The 22,578-nt window shown below is 36.5% G+C and overlaps 2 protein-coding genes across 3 annotated transcripts; one reads left to right on the forward strand and one right to left on the reverse strand.

The window, feature by feature from the left end:
* Positions 1 to 1,991: 1,991 nt before the first annotated feature.
* LOC100252712 (uncharacterized) lies at positions 1,992 to 6,521 on the reverse strand. Of its 2 annotated transcripts, XM_002270406.5 has the most exons (9): positions 6,375 to 6,520; positions 5,624 to 5,740; positions 4,721 to 4,782; positions 4,388 to 4,624; positions 4,145 to 4,312; positions 3,930 to 3,979; positions 3,486 to 3,618; positions 2,598 to 2,635; positions 1,992 to 2,436 (listed from the first exon to the last, which is right to left on the reverse strand). In XM_002270406.5, exons 1-9 carry the CDS (start codon positions 6,406 to 6,408, stop codon positions 2,340 to 2,342), a joined length of 936 nt encoding a protein of 311 aa, XP_002270442.2. In that variant the 5' UTR covers positions 6,409 to 6,520; the 3' UTR covers positions 1,992 to 2,339. The 2 variants fall into 2 exon arrangements, with proteins under 2 accessions (XP_002270442.2, XP_019076842.1); XM_019221297.2 differs by lacking the exon at positions 5,624 to 5,740 and having other exon boundaries at positions 6,375 to 6,521.
* A 2,603-nt stretch (positions 6,522 to 9,124) lies between these two features.
* LOC100263028 (U1 small nuclear ribonucleoprotein C-like) lies at positions 9,125 to 13,618 on the forward strand. The gene is made up of 7 exons (NM_001397825.1): positions 9,125 to 9,307; positions 9,714 to 9,747; positions 9,843 to 9,885; positions 11,517 to 11,558; positions 11,652 to 11,937; positions 12,577 to 12,849; positions 13,191 to 13,618. The coding sequence occupies exons 2-6, from the start codon at positions 9,740 to 9,742 to the stop codon at positions 12,837 to 12,839; spliced, it is 642 nt and encodes a 213-aa protein (NP_001384754.1). The 5' UTR covers positions 9,125 to 9,307; positions 9,714 to 9,739; the 3' UTR covers positions 12,840 to 12,849; positions 13,191 to 13,618.
* Positions 13,619 to 22,578: the final 8,960 nt, after the last annotated feature.

Consider the following 22,578-nt stretch of genomic DNA (forward strand, 5'->3'; position numbering starts at 1 on the left):
ATTTTTTCTAGAGAAGGAAAAAAAAAACCAACTTTTTGTGGCATAAATTAGAAGCTTAAGACCAATTTGGAAATGACCCAAATGATAAAAATGGGGATGAAACCTCCTATATGACCCACAATAATAACTAAATTTTGTAGCAATAGCCCAATAGACAAACGATTGTAAGGGTTTTGGATAATGGTAGCTTCCTTTATCCCTTGAGTTGGGTCATGATTAGAAATGTTGGGAGCCAATATTAATTATAGAAAGTGGTGAGGTACCAAACTCATTTCTATTGGTTTTCTTGCTTATCCACTAATGTTGACTGCCGAGAGTTAGATTTTATGTCAAATTCCTAGTCTTTATCGGTTACCTATTCATTACAAAGATGATTGTTGGGGATTACGATACTTGCCCATGAAAAGACCTTACTATTATTGTCTAAGTTGTCACCTAGTAAAGTAATGACTTTTGAATAGAATAATAATAATATTAATTTTATTAAATATAAAATAAAATAATTATCATATGTCAAAAGGGAATTATTTTTTCTTAAATTCAAAATATTAAACAAAATAAATTAAAACTTATGACCATTAAGATGGGTATATATATGGGAAGAATTTTGGTATGGATATAATTATAATATAATATAATCTCCAAAAAGACACGTGACAAACACGTTTGTTAAAATTAGGTTCGAAATTTGACTATTTTGGCTTGGATAATGGGTTTGTAGAGAAGAGGACAGGGATGTAAATATATATATAGAAGGGTACAATGGTAGTTTAGCGTGAAAATCGAGGTACAAAGATAAGTACGCCAGACTGTCCCGCCAAGCCTCCTCCAGTACTAAATATACTGCTCACTGCAAGTTGCGCCTTCGGCCATATAAGCTATAGCTATATTCACGGAACGGTAAAAAAATTTATTTATTTATTTTTTCAATAAAATAAAAAGAGTTTTTTTAGCTCATTAACCTTTCTAAGTAAAAATGATAAAAAAAAAGAGGCTATCTTGTTCGCTTATTAATATTTAGTATATATATATTTATATAAAAGAATATTATAGACAATAGACAATAATTTTCTCACATTTAATTTATCATAAAGATAAAAAATAAAAAATAATTAAAATTTATTTTAATTATTTAATTTTTAAATAAAACATATAAAATAATTTATTAATTTATTTTTTTGTCTCTATTTCTTCCCTTATGCATGTATAAATTTTTTTATTGTTTTAAAATAATTATCAATATAGGTAAGGAATTTTTTTTTTTTTAAAAAAAAAAAAAAGCTTCACGGTCTTGAAAAAAAAATTCTCTTAAAAGTCTTTTTCAATAAGTTACTTAACGTTTAATAAAATTATCAATATAGGTAAGGAATTTTATTTAAAAAAAAAAAAAAAAAGCTTCACGGTCTTGAAAAAAAATTTAATATTAAAAAAAAATTATCTTAAAAGTCCTATTCCTTATACGATAAGTTACTTAACGTTTAATAAAATTTTATAATGGGTCTTGGCCACCAACTTCCATGAGATGGATAAAAAGTGGATTTAACAGTATATTTTTTGTTCATAATTTACAAGGAAAGTACCCAATAGCGTAGAACTAAGAAGTCAATTAATACCCCATTCAGATAGAAAATTGTCCAATTGAAAAGTATTTGAAGTCAGGATGGTTTAAAAAGAAAAGAACAAAAACATGGAAGTGGTATATTTTAATGCGTGTCATTATATGAGCTAAAGTATGTTCTAAGCAACTGTTATGAAAGTCAAATTAGGGTTTGTTGTACCTAAATCTCTAGTTGAAGGCGTACCAGTCAGATCCCGATCAAGCAGCAGCCATTGAAGTTTCATGGTGTTCCCACTGAGCTTCCACGCTTGCTGGGTCAACCTCTCTATCTGGGGTCAACCTGTGTGATTTCTCAAACAGTGTCAAAGCATAACCAGAGAGAAATGGCAATGGAAATACAAAACAGGCTGGTAGAAAAGGGAAAGAAAAGACGGAAACAAAAAAGTCACAAATCCTTTTATTGTTAGGTTGATGACAACAACAATAGCATAACAGGCACAACAATTGCCGATAATTCCGCTCAATGGGATACAGCTACACCCTCAAGAAAAGTGGGGGTGATGAAGAAAGAATACGGTGCCCCTTAAGTAAGGGTGGTGCTATCTAAACCTTTTTAGGAAGAACCCATTAAAGTTTGGGTCTCCTCGTGAGAGATGTTAATCCAAATCACCCAAAAAATGGAAGGGGAAAATTATAACCAGGCGAATTTTCTCAACCCGGACTTCAAATAAGAGAGGTATATGTAATGACATGGATAGTTGCAGATGCACAATATCATGGGCTAGATGGCATTCAGTCCAGCAAACTCTCTCAGCTTCTCCAGGAGGATAAAGGTGATTGTAGTCTGCGGACCCAATCTTGCAAAGGTTGCAAAGCCCCTGCAAAAGATTTTGATATTGTTAGCAAGTGCGAAGGGAGATTCTCTGCACAAATTTTGAGTCTGATTCCTTATTTTCATTTGGTTTGTCCAACTGCCCAAGCGGACTAGTGCCAGATGATTAACGTTTAAGGCATATAACTAGCATGTAAAAGAGCTCACCCTTTGTAAAGTGCCCTGGGGCCTTCAGTAAGTATTACCTGAAACAAAACAGTATTAATACATTATACAATAAGTCGAGGTGTACATATAAATCTTAAAAGTTTCTTTTATCTATATCTTAAAGTGCTGAATATGGCCAATTTCAGTCTCGGTAGTGTAACTAACATTTGGTGCAAAACAGCACACACATCCCCCCTCCTCATGCGTGCACAGACAGGGAAAAGAAAGAAAACGAAAGACAAATATGTGAAGAAAAAAACATCAGCAATATTACACAACCAATCTGCTCTGCCAAAGATGAACTATTACATAGCCAGCAAGACCTAATTCAGTGGCCATTTGCATAGCGATTTTTTTTTTTTTATCAAATCAGACCATAGAAACAACAGGAAAGAAGTGGAGAAGTAGCAAAGAAGCAGACAAAGTAGTTTCCAAGAAAAAGTGCATCAAATATTCAATCATCCAAATACACGGATCAAATTTTATACCACCCCATATGTATAATGGTTAGGAAAGCAAAGCAGAATAAGGGTCATGGTTGCAGCTGCAGTGCAGTCATGAAATGGTCCATTCAATCCACCAGATTAGCCAAAAGAACAATGATCATGTAAAGGACAAAAACAATCATTGAGCGAAAGGAGAGAAGTGCTGCCAAAACATTGCTTCAGTTCCAACGCTCAACCAATTTAGGCTGCTAAACCCTTCTTTAAAACTGATCCTAAGTACATTATTCCCTTCCATATTAAAATAGGAGTATAGGACACCCCCTCAATAAAAATCAGAAAAATGACGAGAGAATTAAAACTCTGTGATAACCAAAACATAATTCTGTGAATGTAAACATTAAAGTTGAAATTTAGAGAGGAATAACAAAAACAAAGGTGATACCTGGTATGCGCAATGAAATCCATTTTTATAGTTCCCAGCTACTTTAGATTCTCGTTGCAACATGAGACGGGTTTTAATCATGTCCATGGGTGCAGTAATAAGGGTACTCAATCCTCCAGCAACTGTGCTTGAGCTTCATAAGTTAAAAAAAATACAGTTAGCTATTGTCCCTGGGAAATAACAATGCAAATGCTATAACATAGTTGTTGCATAAAAATGTTATACAAAGGCCTGTCACTACTTCATACATGACAAAGATTTGTTTCACATCCATGTCAAATGTCAAGTCAAGTCAACAGTCATTGGCTAAGGTTTTTGTGTTTCAGACTACCAACTTCTGTCATTGATATGAAAAGTTCAGGTTCAAAACACTCAAATTACTAGGCTCGTTTTGCAACAGTCACAGCTCTAAAGAAGAAAAAGAAATTCGGAGTGGAGTTATACATGAGATGCAGATGAAATCCTTCTTCAAGAGGTGTCCACCTCATTAAAATCTGCATCAAACTAAAGTCAAGAAAAGTTTAATGAATCCATACAGGAAATGGAAAATAAAAAGAGACTCATTTTAGATTACCAATCAACAAAAAGGCAAACCATTCAAAAATCATTGAAATTACTTCTGTATATTCAAAGTGAAAATAGCATGCTTAGAACTTGACCTGCTTGGTTTCATCATATGTTGCTAGCTGTGATGCAGTCAAAGCACCAGCCCTGACCATAGCAGGGCCAACTCCCTTCCAAAGAGCTTTTATTCCCTCTTCTGATATAATTTTGCACATTTCACCAATTGCTCCTCTTCTCAAGTTTGACTTCATCTGCAAGCGCACCTGGAAAAAAGAAATATGATTTCTAAGACAGTTTTAAGATGAAAAATCCAAAAAAGCCTGACATGGTAGTGTAACCTTTAGAACTTCCATTGGATTGGTCAGCGCAGTAGCTAGGGCACCAGAGAATACTCCAGATGCAATCTTAAGCAATAGATTAGTTGACCCAAAAGCCCACTTGCACACATATTTTGAAGGTTCATACAACCCTAAACGGAGACCTCCATACAGAACCGACCTTGTCAATGCTGGCATCAATCCCAGATACAAAGACTTAGGTCCTTCTTTCTTCACCACTTCAACAAAAATCCGTCCCTGTTCACATCAAAAGTTGAGAAAACTAACTGCAACTTGATTCAATAAACCATATTATCAAAATAAAAGATACATTAAAAAGCTTCATTCAGTTACCATTCCATTCAAGGGACCTCTTCCACCAACAAGTTGCATCTGCAACCTAACTTTAAGAACATCTGCATATCAAGCAGAGAAAAATTACAGAACAATAGATCCAATGGTGTAGGAATTTTCCCTGTAGTACTTTATTCTTATAATATTTCCTTCAAGAAAGTTTAAGGATTCACTTCCAGTTCACATTGCATAAACAAGCAGGTAACCCATTCATCAAGAATCATGACCTGTACATTTCAGCTTCAAATCCTTATCATCATGTGATATGCCAATTTCTGTCAGTACCCTGATTCTACCCCCAACTTCCAGATCTAATGTACTTATCCATTAATACTCTAGATAGATTATGCTAAGCTGCAACCACAAAGTGAATCTGGTGAAAATATGAAATATTTTTCTTGGGGTTGGATGGTTGACAGACCTAAGCCTAATTTATATGGCTTCATTAGATTTTTCAATATCTTACAAGTTTAACACCTCTCTTTGTCCTCTGTTGTGGCTTGAGTAACTAGCCATCATCCAACCTAATTCAACTTACAATAGACAAACTGAAATTCATGATAAGCTAGATGTGGTACCCATTTGGTAATCTGGATGTGGTATACATTTGCCATTAGCAAATGTTGTGTATTACACAGCAACCTCATACTGTAACTCTCAGGACTTTCTCTACCTAAGAATTGCAAGCCCAGGGAAGATTTAAGATTATGCAACTTGAGTTGACACTGAGCAATTGTTTGGAAGCAATAGTGATAATACACACATCAAGAATTCACTTAGGATTTGATGTTTGAGATATGCAAGAAATTCCACTTTTCTTTCAAAGGCATCACCAATTTATTTGTTCATTGATGATAAATACAAAATCAAATCAATCTACTGAAATCACGGAAGAGAAACAACCTAAAGGATGAGTGATAGCAGTTGCAGTTGCAACTGAAATTCCACTAGCACCAAAGTGATAAACAGCATTGGATGGTGACAACGCCCAATTCCGACTTTTATTCTCTTTCATAGAACCTGAATATTTCAATTATCAGAACTCAAATTTGCACTCTAATGAACAAAAACAATCATGGATACAGATTATTAAACAGAATAGAACATAGATACAAAAACCAAAAATCTTTAATGTTCCGTTTGGTTGCTTAAGAGGCGTCATAATGAAACAAACTATGTTTTCTTTTTAATGATCCGAGAAAATAGAAACCACCAAGCAAATGTGACTAATCAACCTACAACTTAACATGAAACTCCAAATTTCTCTTTACTTTTCTTGTTCCTCGACTATTCAGCGACCAAACAAATGTTAAAGATTGAAACAAGTTTTCGGATCTAGCGACTAGTTGCAAGTATATTTAAAGCCTAAGAACCTTTTGAATGTCATGTTTCGTTTGATTGCTGAGAAAACTGTAGGCAAATAAAAGAAGATACAGTTTTGAACCTCAAATTTCACGTTATTTAGGATTCAACACAATGACCTCCACTCCATTGAGTCTAATCACCATTATCAGTTGAGCGTTTGCTTTATTTCTTTTTTTTCTTTTTCTTTTTCTTTTTTCTCAAAATATATCTTAAAATTGAAGATTTATTCATTTTTCTTTTCTCAGTGGCCAAACAGAAAGTTATTTTAGCGAGAAAATATGAAGAGAACCTGAAAGTGAAGATTTCTCCGACCCGCTCTCCATCTTTGCATCCCCGCAAGTTTGTTCTCCGAGGAATCGGTAGCGCACAATAGTCCGGTTTGCTAACTTGCGCCTTCGGCGTTCGTTGTTTAGCGGTAAACGCCAACAGTGTCGTTGGAAACTAAACCAAACGACATCGTTTGGGTACTTTTCTTTCAATTTTAACCTTTTTAAAAATAAAAAAATAAAATGGAAGTAAAATAAAACAAAACCCCTTCCAAAACAACTATATATATATATATATATATTTTTTTTTATAAATTAAAAATCATTCCACTTGATAAATAATATATTGATTAGCATAAATAATATTAACCAATTTAAAAAACACTTTATAATTATAAACATGGAGTGTACATATATAATATTAAAAATTTATTCTCATATTTAATATAAAAAAATCACAATAGTCTCGTTAAAATGTGTTCACTTAGTTAAGATAAAATCAAGATATTCAAATCAGATAAATAAATTCATTGTAATATTCTAAGTACAAGAAATAAGTTTCGTAACATTATATCATATAAATACATTTTATAGTCGTAATAACCTATTGAGTTTGGAACAAGGGTGACAATGAGACATGTTTTTTCAAGTATCCACTTTGCCGTGCTCCTTATTGGACGAATTTAATATAAATATAAGTGGGGTTGAGTAAGTTTGGGAAAATTTTTAAAACTTGAATTTGACTTTATGCTCTTTTGCCCGATTATATATAATATTAAATAAAAAAATACTTTAATTGATTTTTTTTTTCATTTTTCAACTTTTAAGATATATATAAAATATTATTTTTCTTAAATGTAAATTATAAATATTTATAATATTTATTCATTTATAAATTTTATTTATTTTTTAAATGATTTAAAAATCCAAAAGTAAAAAAATTAAAGTAAAAAAAGGTTAAATAGAGTAAGGATATGTAGATAATTTCCTACACCTTCGTTGTCCCACCCTACTTGTAACTTTTTACGTTTTTTTGGCAATAACGATAAAAATATATATAAATAAGAAAGATTGATTAGAATGGGTTAAACCATGCCAAATCTGTTACGTGGTCCTCTTTAGATTATAATAAACAATATTCACATAAAAAAAGGGTTATAAAAAGATGATATCAGAACAAATGATTAATCTTGATGCGATACCTTAAGTGAATGTTCTTTCACAATCCCACGTGATAACGATGACATTATGTTTACATACGAGGTGATTTTGATATTGATTATGAGAAAAAGTCCCTAATAACATAGTAGTGGGTCAGATATGAGTCATTTAAAATTGTGTGAAATAATTGTGAGATAATTATAATAATTGAAATAATCTATAAAAACAATATAAAAATTACAAACACTTTTTAAATTGAAAAATAGTATTATATTCAATTACAACAAACCTTTCAAATTATTAAAAATGTTTATATATATATATATATATATATATATATATATATATATATATATATATATATATATATATATATATTTAAAAATTATGAACGCTTTTAAAATTAATTTTTAAAAAATTTTATAAATAATATCGCGAGATGCTTTTGAAAATAGTTTAGGGTTGGAAAATATTTTTGAAAGGTCTTTAAATTATAAAGGGGGTGTTTGGTACACGAGAATAGGGAGTGGGAATAAACATCTCATTCATTTTCTCCCTTATTCCTATGTTTGGATAAATGTTAAGAAGGCGAAAATTAAATAAAAAATTATTCCGGGAGAAATCAAATCCAACTTATGAGTCGGATTTGCATTCGTTAAAAGTAGGTGGTATTCTGATTCATTAAACCTATTTGATAATATAAAATAACCTAAATTACTATTTTATCCTCTTATCTTGTTCTTCAAACCCGATGTTTATCTTATTTGTAAAGGTAGAGATCCATTTATCATTCACTTCTTATCTTTTTTGCAAAGCTAGAGACACACTCATCATCCAATTTTCTGCAACAAGTGATTCTTCCAAATTGAATCAATTAAACCTTCCACTATATAATTCTATAACTTTTTTTGCATGACAAATTATTTAAAATTTTGATAAAAAAAAACGAATATTTAAATTTTTTTAAGGTTATGGATTTTATCGGATATGATACTTGTTGAAAATTAGAATACATTAGAATTCTTTTATTTCCTCTTTTGAAAATAGGAAAAACATTTGCTATCTTTGAGAATTTAAATATTATAATAAATAATTTTTTTTGAAAAATATAATTTTATAACTACTTAAGCATGACAAATTATTCAAAATTTTAATAAAAATAATAATTGAATATTTGTGCATTAAGGTTATACGATTTTTTATGGTTAATTTTTTATTTATTGAGTACATATATATATTTTTTAGTCTTATTATTTAATAACAAAAAACCTCTCAAATTTTATTTTTTTAAAATAAAAGTAAAAATAAAAAAATATTTTAAATTATATGTAAGGATATTATTATAAATTTATTTTTTTTTCATTTCCATTCTTATTATTATCAAACATCGGAATGAAAACAAATAATCATTTCAATCTTGCATTCCTAAGTTCATCCAAATGCTAGAAATGGAATCATCAAATTCATTCAATTCCACTGAGAAATAGGAAAGGAAACAAAATATTATTTTCATTCCTTATTCCGACTTACCAAACACCTCCTAGGTGCAATCCATTTCCTTGTTAAAAAAAAGATAGAACGCAGGCAAAAATTTATTTTATCAGCCGTTGATCGAAAGGACCCGTGCAGCGATTTTGGCCGTTCGATTATGAGACCAAGGTCCTAGGATTTACATCAGTAGAGGAGCCTGGAGAGTAAAGAATGAAGGATTAACGGGGTGTCCCACTCAAGTTTCGTAGACCTTCTCTCTAACTAGGGTTTCTTTGATCCGTATTCAGTTTCGATTCGAGCCATCGTAAGTTCATAAGTTTCTACGCATTTTATTATGGTTTTTCTTTTTCTTTTTCCTGCGTGCTGTTTGGTTGCACAGAAAATGCAGGAAAGGGAGAAGCAAGTTTTTGAATATAGCATTTTCATCGTTTGGGAGCCGAGAAAGCGAAACTCTGAATTCAATTCGGCTTAGCACATCTATTTGGTTTAGTTTAAGCGATCCTTGGTTTGCCTAAAACCTAAAAACAACACAACACACAACACACAGCATTCAAATATTTATTTATTTTTCTTTTGTTTTTCATCAGTTTTCTCGGCAACCAAATGGACAGTCGATGATTTTGGACAAAATTGATGTTGTTGACGGCAAAAGTTAAACTAGGAATTCGTAATTGTTTTGTCTAATTTCGTTGAAATTGGATTTTTTGCAGGCCTTTCACGTTGGGTGTAGACAACCATGCCCCGGTACAATCCATATTTTTCCATCGATTCTGAAAGTTTACATTGATTGCGTTTTTTCTTGTTTTTTTTATTGTGTTGTTCTTTGTTTAACATTTCAGGTATTACTGTGATTACTGTGATACCTACTTGACGCATGATTCTGTAAGCTACATCTTCATTTCAGCCCCTATCTATTTTTACTTTGTTATTTATTACCTAGCAGATTTCTAGAACTGTATATATCTAGTACTTACTAATTCACATCTTTCTTAATCCCTTTTGGAATAACTGTCTTGAATCTGAAGTTCAGGATTTTATGGACCTATTGTATGTTCTTTTTAGTTTTTCTTTGCATTATAGTTTTTTACAATTTCCCAGCGTTTTTTCTTCCCTTTTGGTTAAGGACTAAGGATTGAGGATCTAAAGACAGTGTTCTTTCTATTCAATACTGAATATTGCCTCATTTTTTCTAGTTTATGTGACCTTTCTTTGGGGGTTGGGTACTAGGTACATATTTTTGGGACTTGCATAAAGACTAGATCATATTTTTCAGGCTTAGGGCTTAGGCATATAGTTGCTGCATTTGCAGAAAAGCTATTTATGCACAAATTACTTTGATTTTGTGTTTGTTTGCATGGAATTAATTGGGTTTCAAAATCAGAAACAAGGGCCCTAATCAAGTTCCATATCAGCTGTATATGCAAGTGTATTTGAAACTAAAATTGAATTCCATAGGCCTTGTGAGGTTATATTCTTGATGCATAGAAACTACTTAGGAGGAGGAAAAGGGGAAGGAAGGATGTTGGTTTGATTCAATTATGCCTTTTAGATTAGTTTTGTGTGAATTTATTTGGGTCTTGATTAGTCAAGAAGTATCCAATCATGCATACAACATTAGATATACATGGAAAATCACTTACAAAGATTGTCTCAACCTTTGTAGATGCAAAAACAAGGGGCTGTCAACCACAATAAAAATCCTCTAAACCCGAAAGAATCGTGCATAGTTTTACCTAGCATGGATGCCTCTTACCGCAATTCTTATACCGACCAGTATCAAAACATATTCTTCAAATCTGTGATGTAGCACCCTCCCATGCTCTTTGGTGGATCACCTCAAAACCGTATTGAGGAGTGGTGGCCCAAATTCTTGACCTCTACATTTCCTTCCCAACAAGTTTCAAGATTTTCTGGTTAAAATCTTGATTTCAAGAGTTTAGGATCAATGGTGAAGTTATGAGAAAATAATTTTTTTTTCTCTTGGTATGTCCCCCTTGTTAGGGTTATGAAAAATAATTTTCTTTGTAAGTATAAACCCTGATAAAAGAAAATAGGAAGTCTAATAAAATTGGAAAGTGGAAACCAAAGAGAAAACGATATTCTAAACTGCCTTGCATTTTTTAGACCTTTTTTTCTAACATAAAATTTAATTATTAATTTTGCCATTACTTTACCAAATCCAAAGGTACATATTTACCTTAGCTTCTATTTTTGTGTTTTCAATTCAAACATGTTAGTATAAGATCCGGTGGTAGTGAAGTAGTCTCAAACTAGTTATCTTTAGTGCAAAATTGCCAACCCAAACTAATACACTAATGAACCTTGAATCCATGCGAAAAAATTTCTGTAAAATAAACATATTATTTTGACCCCTCATGACCTTTTTTATCCTTTTTCTTTTTGGTTTCTTTTTGTGGTAATCCATTATAGTTCTTTGTCCATCAGAAGCACTCCAGTATTGTTGTCTGCCATATTGTTGACTACCTTCTTTTCTTCTTTTTGTGTCATTTCAGCCATCTGTTAGAAAGCAGCATAATGCAGGTTACAAGCACAAGGTATGTCTTTATGGACACTCCTGTTGGTGTTTCTTAATTGTAGTGGATGCTGTGAATTTTTGGTTACTGATGTCCTGACTGTTTGTATTCCAGGCAAATGTCAGATCCTATTATCAGCAATTTGAGGAGCAACAAACCCAAAGTTTGATTGACCAAAGGATCAAGGAACATCTTGGGCAAACTGCAGCATTCCAGCAAGTTGGTGCTGCTTACAACCAACATCTAGTTTCTTTCCCAGGAAATCCTCCAAGGCCTCGTCTTCCTGTTCTTCCGACACCTGGAATGCCGGTTGCAGGGAGTGCGCCTTTACCCATGAATTCACCACTTGTCCCAGGGATGAGGCCTCCTGTTCTGCCAAGACCAGTTCCTGGTGCACCAGGTAAATTTTGATGTTCATATGCAGGTTTTTCTGTCCATTGTTGCCAGTGGTCTCTTTTGCCTATTGTTTTTGTTATTGTTTACTGACGATGATTCTCAGCCCAAAATTCAGTTTATGTTCTAGTGTGAATGGGTAATTATTTAGTCCATAAACATAATAAAAAATTGGAATGCATTCAGTTATCGGTACTAGTTGGTTTACCCGCTTCAGTTTGAATCCTTCCATGTTTGAAATGCCCAAAGGGGTAGAAGTGAAAATGTCACAGGATATATTACATCTTAAGAAAGTGATGAATTGCATAGTACCATATATTGATCATGGTTACTGGAGACTCCTCCAGGTGATTTTGCCTCCCGTATTTTCTGCTTTCTAATACCTTACAAATTCAGGGAAATCCACTTCCAGAATAACTTGATCAGAAAAAGTGAAATCTTAATGTTTATTATATATTTCACAAATGTAACCACTTAGTTTGACAGTGTATTATATGTTCTTTGATTGTTTCAATGGAAGGAAACTTAAATCTGGAGGCTTGTTTTGTGCCCTTAAATAACTGTAGTACACTCTGCCCAAATACACACAATCTATCATGTTTCAGTTATAATGTATTATGTCTAAGGAATCTGTCGGTTTTGGCAGGTTATATGCCTGCTCCAGGCATGCCATCTATGATGGCTCCACCAGGTGCTCCTTCCATGCCTATGCCCCCATTAAATAGTCTTCCAAGGCCTCCAACAATGAATGTTCCACCAGCAGTTCCTGGGAGCACATCAACACCTACTTCTGGTGGTGCCCCCTCTATGATGACACAACCAATGTATCAGGCCAATCCAGCTGGACCAACAAGTGGAGGTTTTGACAGTTTCAACATCAATGCCCAAGGTCCTGAGGCCAATCATTAGTATTAAACTGGTAAGGTTTGCTTCTGTATCTGAACAAACAAAGGGAGACTCTAGAAAGAACTCTATAATGCTGTAGTTAAGTGATTTTAAGAGCATGCTTTGGTCTTGGCTGGGGAATTGTTCTTATAGATATCTCATCCGGAAATTCTGTGAGAAGATATGTAGTCATATTCGAGAATACCAACTGAACAACACCTTTTCCTTTTGTCTAGTGAATGCCATAGATAATGGTTTTATTCCTTGTCTAATCTCTGCTAAGTGTGTTATGCATCATGATTACCACCTTTTTCTCATATTTGTACTGTCAGTGGTATTCATATATGATTTCTCACAATAATACTGTTCTTACAGGCAGCCAGATGAAACCAGAGACACCACCGGAGGCAACTTCAGCCTTAGATCTTTGCAAGTTATTCAGTTAGTGACGGGCATGAAGAGCTTTTGCTGAACTGAGAGCATAGTTTTGTATGATTCTGTTAGGTTTTTGATATCACCGAATACCTCTAAAACCAATCTAGCTTCTTCTAGAAAGGGAGCTAGTTTCCTAAACTTTGAAAACAGGGGATTTGCTCTCTGTCTGAAATGTACAATTGGGAACCAATTTAAAGCAGGTGCACCTGAGTCAAGATTATAAGAACATACTTTTGGCATGTATCTCTGTACTGAAGTTAATTGGATGGAACTTGACTTGATTAATTGATGTATTTTATGTTTTCCTGTGAGGGAGTTGGGGAGTTGGGAGGGGAATCTATTTTCAGTTTCTGCTTCTTGCATTCTATGAGGTACTGCCTGAATTATTTTCAACAGCACCACTGAGAACCTTTAAGATAAATGATACCCGTTGAATGCATGGTGATAGCAGCAATATAGCATGAGGAAGATTAAATATATTTCTCAGAATTGATGGTCCCACTGGGTACAACAGAGGATATACAATTCATCTTTATGTGATATTGTCAAAATTAAATGTCTAATTTACAAAATACAGTTTTCATCAACTGTTCCAACAGTGAGGATTTTCACAAACCCAGTCTTAAATTTTTGCCCTGGGACATTGCTCGCGTTCCTTTTGCAGTTTGGGTTCATCCGTGGCTCGATATGTGGGAAGAGGCGAGGCACAGGAGGAAAAGAATAGTCACTGCTCAGCTGTAAGTAAAAGGACCAGCAAAGGAATATCAACATGAAACTGGTATGTATGCAGGTTCAGACATGATGGCTTTTCTGGTCGTCTGGTTGATCCCCCAGATTGTCGCTTTTCTGATTATAACCTGAAGGAACAGGGGAAGCACTGGCTGCCTATAATCTTTTTGGTTTATTGTGAAACCCACTTTGTGAAAAAATGCTTGTGTTACTCCTAAAGAGATTGGAATCCCTTATACACAAGTTTATCTCCTTGTGATGAAAGAGTAAGATTCTGAAGGGGTCGCCACCGTCCTAGGTAGTCCTGGGTATGGATCAGAAGAGGAGGTGATGCTATGATCACCCTGATATGGGTCTTTCCTGTAACAGTGTAAAGCAGTATAAGTTTATGTTGGGGTTGTTGCAGAGGGGGTTAAATCTGGTGGAAAGCCAAGACCCTGAGCTTGATGCTCCCTTTCACTGAGAAAGAGCGGATCAAGATGAGCAGCCTCATTCTGCACACCTGCCCCGTCATTTACAGGGGAAGGGTGCCTCGAAGGTGCTTCCATTCCTTACCCACTTCTGTAAGGATCTAGAGTGGCAGCAGGAATGCACATATGCTGATCCTGTGGAAAAGCTGGACTAAGACTCCCTATGGGTCCTCCACCATTGTAGTGTTCTCTAAGGAATTGTCCCGTCTGTGCTTCCCCTGCTAGTATAGCTGCCGCAGGTGGGGTTTGGAGGACTGGAGCAAGCAGATGTTCCTGAAAGAAAGAATGTTCATTTGGGACAGGCTGAAATAGCTCCAAGAGTTCTTCTACCTGAAAGGGCCATGATGTGAGTCATGCGACATTGTCAAATCAAATATTATGAGGAAACGATGATTTTTTTTAGAAACTTTAAAAGTAGCAAAGAAAACGTGTTTCTCACTTGCTGGACGGTTAGCTCAGTTTTGAACTTCTGTTTTTCGTTGTAGTTGTCCAGGATTGCTTTCCTAAAAACACTTTCAGGTAGTGGAAGGCAGTCCCTGTGAACCTTGAATCACACCTGCAGAGTGAGGAATTGTTAAGAGCACACAACACGAACTGCTCCAATATGCCAAACAATCAAAGCCAGAAGAAAGCAAGAGGAGACAAATAAGGGATGGACCTGAACAGGAAAGGCTCCATTAAAAGCAGTTGGTTCAAGTTTTATTCCACCAGAAGAAGATGCCTCATAGATACCATACATAAGCTTGAGATCAAAATCATAAAGAAAAAGCTTCAGACCAGGTTTGATGCGCATCACAAGCTTTAGCCTGTTCAGTGGGAGACCCATGATTTGATAGCAGAAACAATCTGGTTTAGTTTTTGAGTTGCACATGAATATAATTCCACCAATGTTTTCCTCAGCCCTTAGATCATTTTTGCCTTTTTCTTTTTGATTTTCACTCTCTTTTGTTGCTCCCTCCAATATTCTTCTCATCCTCATTTCCTCCCTCAATCTCCAATCCAGCTTCTGCATTTTTGACAATGTGATTTGAAGACTTTTTCATAATGTTAGAGTTAGGCTTCAAAGACACTGGAGTTTTCTTGTCAACTCGTGAAGGTTTCAAGGAGGATTCAGCAGTGGTCCAGGATTTCTTCTTGCTCTCCTGCGCCATCATCTTTCCCACTGGTCCACCTTCAGAAGTCAAGTGTAATACTGCAACAAGCACATTGTCAATAAGATTGATCCTTTTATTCTACAAAGAATGAAGCAAGCATTCGAACAGCAAGCGTCTTATTAAAAAAAACAGTAAACATGAAAATTAAATCCAGGAAAGTGACAAATTGTACTTGGGGAGTATGGTTGCTGGGGAAGATGTTGTACGGTGGTTGTGGGGGAAGGAGATACAACATCAAGTAATTTGTAAGGGCTCAACTAACTATCCTTACTTGGCCAGAAAGCCTGACCTCTTGGCTCCTTAATAAGGAACATCCAACTAATGACATGCTATAATTTTTCCTAGTCTTGAATGCAAATTAGATGTACAGAATCGATCCATCTGAAGGTTCTTTAGATATTACAATAACAATCTTTTAGAAGCATTAGGCCTTGAGTCTACATCACTTCTGGATCACATAATAGTTCCCAATGCTGTTACAGCATTCACTTGGCTCCTAATGCTTGGTAAAAACCTATCAACAACAGTAGACTTCAAACTCTCTCAGTATAACAGAGGGAATCACTTGATTCACTTTCCTTTCACTTGGTGTTTCAACCAAAACCTTTAACACAAATAAATGGCATATAAAAAATAAATGTTACCTCTAAAGGCATCACAACCATCCAAGGTTTTCCAACCATCTTTTCGCCTCTTAGTTGATGAATAGCTTGTCTAAGCTTCTTCCAGCTTTAGCCTTTTAATCTCCTTCTCAATAGTAATCAATCCATGTTTAATGCAAGAAGGGAGTTCCTTACCCAACAATCTGTCACACGATAAACTTGGTTAATGTAGAGTTACTTTTACTCCCAAAAAGTTTGAGACTCTTGCTCAAGTTTCCCAGCAAGTTTTGGCTCAAAAGATAGTGAAACACCCCAAAAGCAACAAGTTAAATAGCCTTCCAATGACTATAGAACAGAATACTCAAGGCTCTATCCAACAAAAGAATGGTCAACCCTACAACAACCAAATAACAAATGTCCTGATAGCTAGTCCAAGAGCTATAAAATGGACAAAAGAACAGTGTCTAGTCTGAGAATTGAGGTAACTTGGCCCCACTGGATTGGGTAGACTTGGTGCTTCTGCTCTCGATCCAGGTTTGGGTTGATCCCCCTATAAGCCAGGTCTACCAAACCAGGTAAAGTATCAGAAAAAGCATACTTTTATGCTTCCAAGGGCACTACCTAGGATCAAAACCTTTGCCTACACCATTTTGAACACTAAGCTACTCTTAACTAACAAAGGAAATACAGTAAAAGGACAAATTAAATGCAGTATGACAAATTAACTAAGCTAAGCAAGCAAACAGAACTTGGGGCTTGTTTGGAAACCGTTCTAATAACAGTTTTTTGTTTTCTAGAATAAAAATTAATTTTCCCACTTCAAAAAAATGTTTGGTAAAATTGGGATAAAAGCTTTCTTTTTTCTTTTTTTCTTTTTTTCTTTTTTAAATTTGTTCTGAAAGCAAGATGATTTTCAAGAACAAATTTAGGCGTTTTCAGGTGTTTTTATGGTGTGTTATAAGAATCAATTGAAAACACAGAAAATAGGCTAGAAAGTTTTACATTATACATAAGTGCACAATGCCTTCACTGAACATAGTTCAAGAAAACTGGTTTTCATATTTGAATTTCTGAACAAAATTCTGATCTTGAAAACAACTGAGAATTGTTAAGAACTATTCTCAAAAACTAATTTTGGATGATTGTTTTTGAAAACGTTAGTTTCTTCAATGAACTCCACTAACTAATCAACCCTTAGGGCCTGCATCTTGGGTAACCATCAAAATTCTTCTAAAATCAGGCCCCACACTTGGGTAGAGCTTTTGAGGCAAGCAACACAAGCACACTTAGCCTTACACAAGACTTTACAAAGAACTCATAAAATTGTCAATACATAATGGACCACTTGACCTTCACAAAACTTTAACAGAAACAAATAAGAAAGTCATCTTCCTCTGTCATTCTAAACAATATAAGCTCTTACTTAATTATCAATAGATTTCTATTTAGGAGGAGGCCCTAACAATGGCATACAAATACCATAGCCAAAAGTTCTTCTTTTTTTGGTAGGCAAACATAAACTGTGACAAAACTCACCCAAAAAAAGTGGGGACACCCTATGTACACAGGGGTGTTCAAGAGCCACCAAAAAAAGAGCATAAATCTCCCTAAAAACCAGCAGACCTAAACTAGCTATCTACAGTTTGGACTATCAATATCATCTCCAAGGGGACTTTAGATCATTTCCAACAGGATTTAATGAAGGTCTACTATAGCTTTCATTTGAGTGTTCTTCAACATTAAAATTTTGATCATTTCACTTTCTCTGGATACACTAAAATAAACATAAAGGAGCCAATCACCACACCTTCTTTTGCCACTTATCAAACCTTTCAAAACTTTTAACTGAACAAAAGATCTTCAACTGAGAAAGAAAATACTCATTGCAGTCCAAAAATAGCCAGAAACATATCCCACTACTGTTTTGGATCTACTGCAGTGACTTTGGATATGCTAGGCTGATTACTTACTAGGTTCACCACAAAGGTTGCACTTGTTAACATGCATGCTCCCTCCTTAGGTGCATATTTATGATTATGATTTTCCCTAACACTGTTCCTCACACACAAAAAAGAAAAAAAGAAAAAAAAAAGGTTATCTCAAAGGGGTACCAAAACCTCAAACTACTTGTGTGGAAAACAAAATGCTCACCTCAGCACAAGGAAGAATAAAAGGATTTCACTTGGAATCTCCCTTGGTTTTCTCAGGGGTACCAAAACCTCAAACTTCTTGTGTAGGAAACAAAATCCTCTCCTCAGCACATCAGGAAGAATAAAAGCATTTCACTAGGAATCTCCCTTTTTTTTTCTCTTTCCAGAGAAAAAAAAGAAAAAAGAATCCTCTGCTGCTTGAACTCTCATAGGATTTGTAAGCTCCAAAAGCTGACATACTTCCTGTATTTCTCAACCATGGTAGTTTCTTTGAAAATTTAAGGACTAGGCTTAAAAACATGAGAAAAGTTCCTTTCAAGGATCACTCCCTGACCCAGTTATCCAACCAGAATTTAGTCTATCTGTTGAATATAATGTATTTATAGTATATTATTTTTCCTTGTTAATATAGGTGACATGTATGGTAGTTAGGACTCCTAGCCTTGTATATATATATCTCCAACTGTAAGTAGAAAACATATGAATGAGAATAAGGTTTTTCTCCTTTCTTTCTCTCTCTCAACATGGTATCAGAGCCAAAGGAGAAAACCTAATTTTTTTTCGGTTTAGCCGTGTAATCAATTCCAGCGAACCGTCCAGTGACCGTGTTTCACTCCGGTCCCCTCATTTTCTTCCCGACCCACTCCGGACAACCTCATCGCCGTCGGATCTCCACCACGCCGGCAACCTTTTCCGGCGAAATTTCCGGTGAACTTTTTCGGCGACGTCTTTTTCCGACACCGACCACACCAAGAGGAGCGCCTGGAGGAGATCTCCAACTTCTTTAAAAGCATCGGAGCCAGAAAACCCTCCACGCGCCGGCGCGTGAGGGCGCGTGAGACATTTTCCGGCAACGCGCCTCCTCCTCCAGCCTTGCCTGACGCCGACCAGCATCCCTACCTACCTGGTTCTCCCATCCGAGCCCTGCACGTACCTCTTTTAGGGATTTTTGTCTCCGTCAGCCCTCCAAACAGCCTTTCCGGCGAAGTTCCGACTACTTTTTCTCCACCCCAATCCCTGCACGTGCCTTGGGAAGTGTTCTTCTACCCTTCTGGTGGTACCACGTCGCGATCTGAGGCCGTCTCCCTTTTTCGGTGGTGCCACGCCGCAATCTGAAGCCGTATTAGGGCTCTCTTCGATCCAAATACGTGAATATGACCACCAAAAATCAGATCTTTACCTCTGTTATCTCTGGATCTCCTATGATTACCTCAGAGAAATTGGTTGGCAGTGAGAATTATCGCTCCTGGTCTGCCTCTATTGAACTTTGGTTTATGGGTCAAGGATATGAGGATCACTTGGTTACCCAGGAGGCAGATATCCCTGAGGTTGACCGCGTACAGTGGAGGAAGATAGATGCACAGTTATGTAGTGTATTATGGCAATCGGTTGATCCCAGGATTCTTCTTCATCTTTAGGCCTATAAAACTTGTTTTAAATTTTGGACTCAGGCCAAAGGATTATACACGAATGATATCCAGCGTCTTTATAAGGTGGCTTCTGCTATTGTCCATCTCAGCCAACAGGACTTGGATCTATCTACTTATATTGGTCAGATTGCCTCTCTTAAGGAGGAGTTCTTGACTGTGATGCCTCTTACTCCTGATGTTGGGGCTCAACAAACACAGCTTGACAAGTTCTTCATGGTCCTTACTCTTATTGGCCTCCGTCCGGATCTTGAGTCTATTCGTGATCAGATTCTTGGAAGTTCATCAGTTCCGTCCTTGGATGATGTGTTTGCTCGCCTCCTCCGTATCTCGTCCACTCAAACTTTGCCATCTGATAGCGCTTCAGATTCTTCTGTGTTAGTTTCTCAAACTACCTCTCGAGGAGGACGCAGTGGTACCCGAGGTAGAGGCCAACGTCCTCATTGCACCTATTGCAATAAACTTGGCCACATTCGCGATCGTTGCTATCAGTTACATGGAAGACCTCCTCGCACTGCCCATATGGCCCAGTCCTCTGATTCTCCGCTGCCTCAGCCTCCGAGCTCCTCCGCATCTCAGACATCTCAGGCTTCTATTGCCTCTGTTGCCCAGCCTGGTAATGCCTCTGCCTGCCTTACCCACACATCTTCTCTTGGACCCTGGATTCTAGATTCTGGAGCATCTGATCACCTATCTGGTAATAAGGATCTTTTCTCCTCTATTACTACTACCTCTGATTTACCTATTGTTACCTTAGCTAATGGTTCTCAAACTGTGGCTAAAGGTATTGGTTTGGCCCTTCCTCTGCCTTCTCTACCTCTCACTTCTGTCCTTTATACTCCTGAATGTCCTTTTAATCTTATTTTCATCAGCAAAATCACTCGTACTCTTAATTGCTCTATTACCTTTTTTGATAAATTTGTGACCTTGCAGGACCGGAGTACGGGGAAGACGATTGGCATAGGACGTGAGTCTCAAGGCCTCTATCACCTCACCTCAGATTCATCTCCTGCAGTTTGCATTTCCACTGATGCTCCTCTCCTCATTCACAATCGTCTGGGCTACCCTAGTCTCTCCAAGTTCCAGAAGATGGTTCCTCGTTTTTCCACTTTGTCGTCGCTTCCGTGTGAGTCATGTCAGCTTGGGAAACATACTCGTGTCTCGTTCCCAAAGCGTTTGAATAATCGGGCAAAGTCTCCTTTTGAGCTTGTCCACACTGATGTTTGGGGTCCTTGTCGGACTGCGTCTACTTTAGGATTTCAGTATTTTGTCACTTTCATTGATGACTATTCTCGATGTACTTGGTTATTTTTAATGAAAAATCGAGCTGAGTTATTCTCTATTTTCCAGAAATTTTATACTGAAATCCAAACCCAGTTCAATATTTCTATTCGTGTGTTACGCAGTGACAATGCCAGGGAATATTTTTCAGCCCAATTTACTTCGTTTATGTCTCATCATGGAATTCTTCATCAGTCTTCTTGTGCTCATACTCCTCAACAAAATAGGGTAGTTGAACGCAAGAATCGACATCTTGTTGAAACAGCTCGTACTCTCCTCCTCCATAGTCACGTTCCTTTTCGTTTTTGGGGGGACGCTGTTCTTACCGCTTGTTATTTGATTAATCGTATGCCCTCCTCTGTCTTACACGATCAGATTCCTCACTCCCTTCTCTTCCCTGACCAACCACTTTATTTCCTTCCTCCTCGTGTCTTTGGTTGTACTTGCTTTGTTCATATTCTCACTCCTGGACAGGACAAGCTTTCCGCCAAAGCCATGAAGTGCCTCTTCTTGGGATATTCCAGACTTCAGAAGGGTTATCGTTGTTATTCCCTTGAGACTCATAGATACTTTATCTCCGCTGATGTCACCTTCTTTGAGGACTCACCATTCTTTTCCACCACTTCTGAGTCTCTTCCTGTTTCTGAAGTTTTGTCCATTCCCATTGTCTCCCCACCTGATGCTATGCCCCCTCGACCACTTCAGGTTTATCATCGTCGCCCTCGTGTCGTTGCTCCTCTCCCTTTTCCTAAGGCACCTGCTGACTCACTTCCTATCCCTTCGGCTTCACCTGCCCCGGCTCTGTCTTCTCCTAATGACTTACCCATTGCTGTTCGGAAAGGTACTCGCTCTACTCGTAATCCTCATCCTATTTACAATTTTTTGAGTTATCATCGCTTATCTTCACCCTATTCTGCTTTTGTTTCTGCTATATCCTCTGTTTCTCTTCCAAAGAGCACCCATGAAGCTCTTTCCCATCCAGGCTGGCGACAGGCAATGGTGGATGAAATGGCTGCTCTGCACTCTAATGGCACTTGGGATCTTGTTGTTTTACCCTCTGGTAAATCTACAGTTGGTTGTCGTTGGGTCTATGCCGTTTAGGTTGGTCCTGATGGTAAGGTTGATCGCCTTAAGGCCCGCTTAGTTGCTAAAGGCTATACTCAAGTTCATGGTTCTGATTATGGTGACACATTCTCCCCTGTTGCCAAGATTGCTTCTGTCCGCTTGCTTCTCTCCATGGCTGCTATGTGTTCTTGGCCTCTTTATCAGTTGGATATTAAAAATGCCTTCCTTCATGGTGATCTTGCCGAGGAAGTTTATATGGAGCAACCTCCTGGTTTTGTTGCTCAGGGGGAGTCTGGTTTAGTGTGCAGGTTACGCCGTTCTCTATATGGCTTGAAACAATCTCCTCGAGGATGGTTTAGCCGTTTTAGTTCTGTTGTTCAAGAGTTTGGCATGCTTCACAGTATAGCAGACCATTCAGTTTTTTATCATCATAACTCCTTGGGGCAGTGT

This window comes from Vitis vinifera, chromosome 7 (assembly GCF_030704535.1).
Source record: "Vitis vinifera cultivar Pinot Noir 40024 chromosome 7, ASM3070453v1".
Lineage (NCBI taxonomy): Eukaryota > Viridiplantae > Streptophyta > Magnoliopsida > Vitales > Vitaceae > Vitis > Vitis vinifera.

Excerpts from the sequence above, each read along its gene's own strand:
- LOC100252712 (XM_002270406.5), bottom strand. The coding sequence starts at position 6,408 with ATGGAGAGCGGGTCGGAGAAATCTTCACTTTCAG. Across the intron at positions 4,783-5,623 it reads TGCTATCACTCATCCTTTAG|ATGTTCTTAAAGTTAGGTTG; the intron begins GTTGTTTCTCTT and ends CTTGATATGCAG. Across the intron at positions 3,619-3,929 it reads GGATTTCATCTGCATCTCAT|CTCAAGCACAGTTGCTGGAG; the intron begins GTATAACTCCAC and ends TAACTTATGAAG.
- LOC100263028 (NM_001397825.1), top strand. Across the intron at positions 11,559-11,651 it reads ATGCAGGTTACAAGCACAAG|GCAAATGTCAGATCCTATTA; the intron begins GTATGTCTTTAT and ends TTTGTATTCCAG. Across the intron at positions 11,938-12,576 it reads ACCAGTTCCTGGTGCACCAG|GTTATATGCCTGCTCCAGGC; the intron begins GTAAATTTTGAT and ends CGGTTTTGGCAG.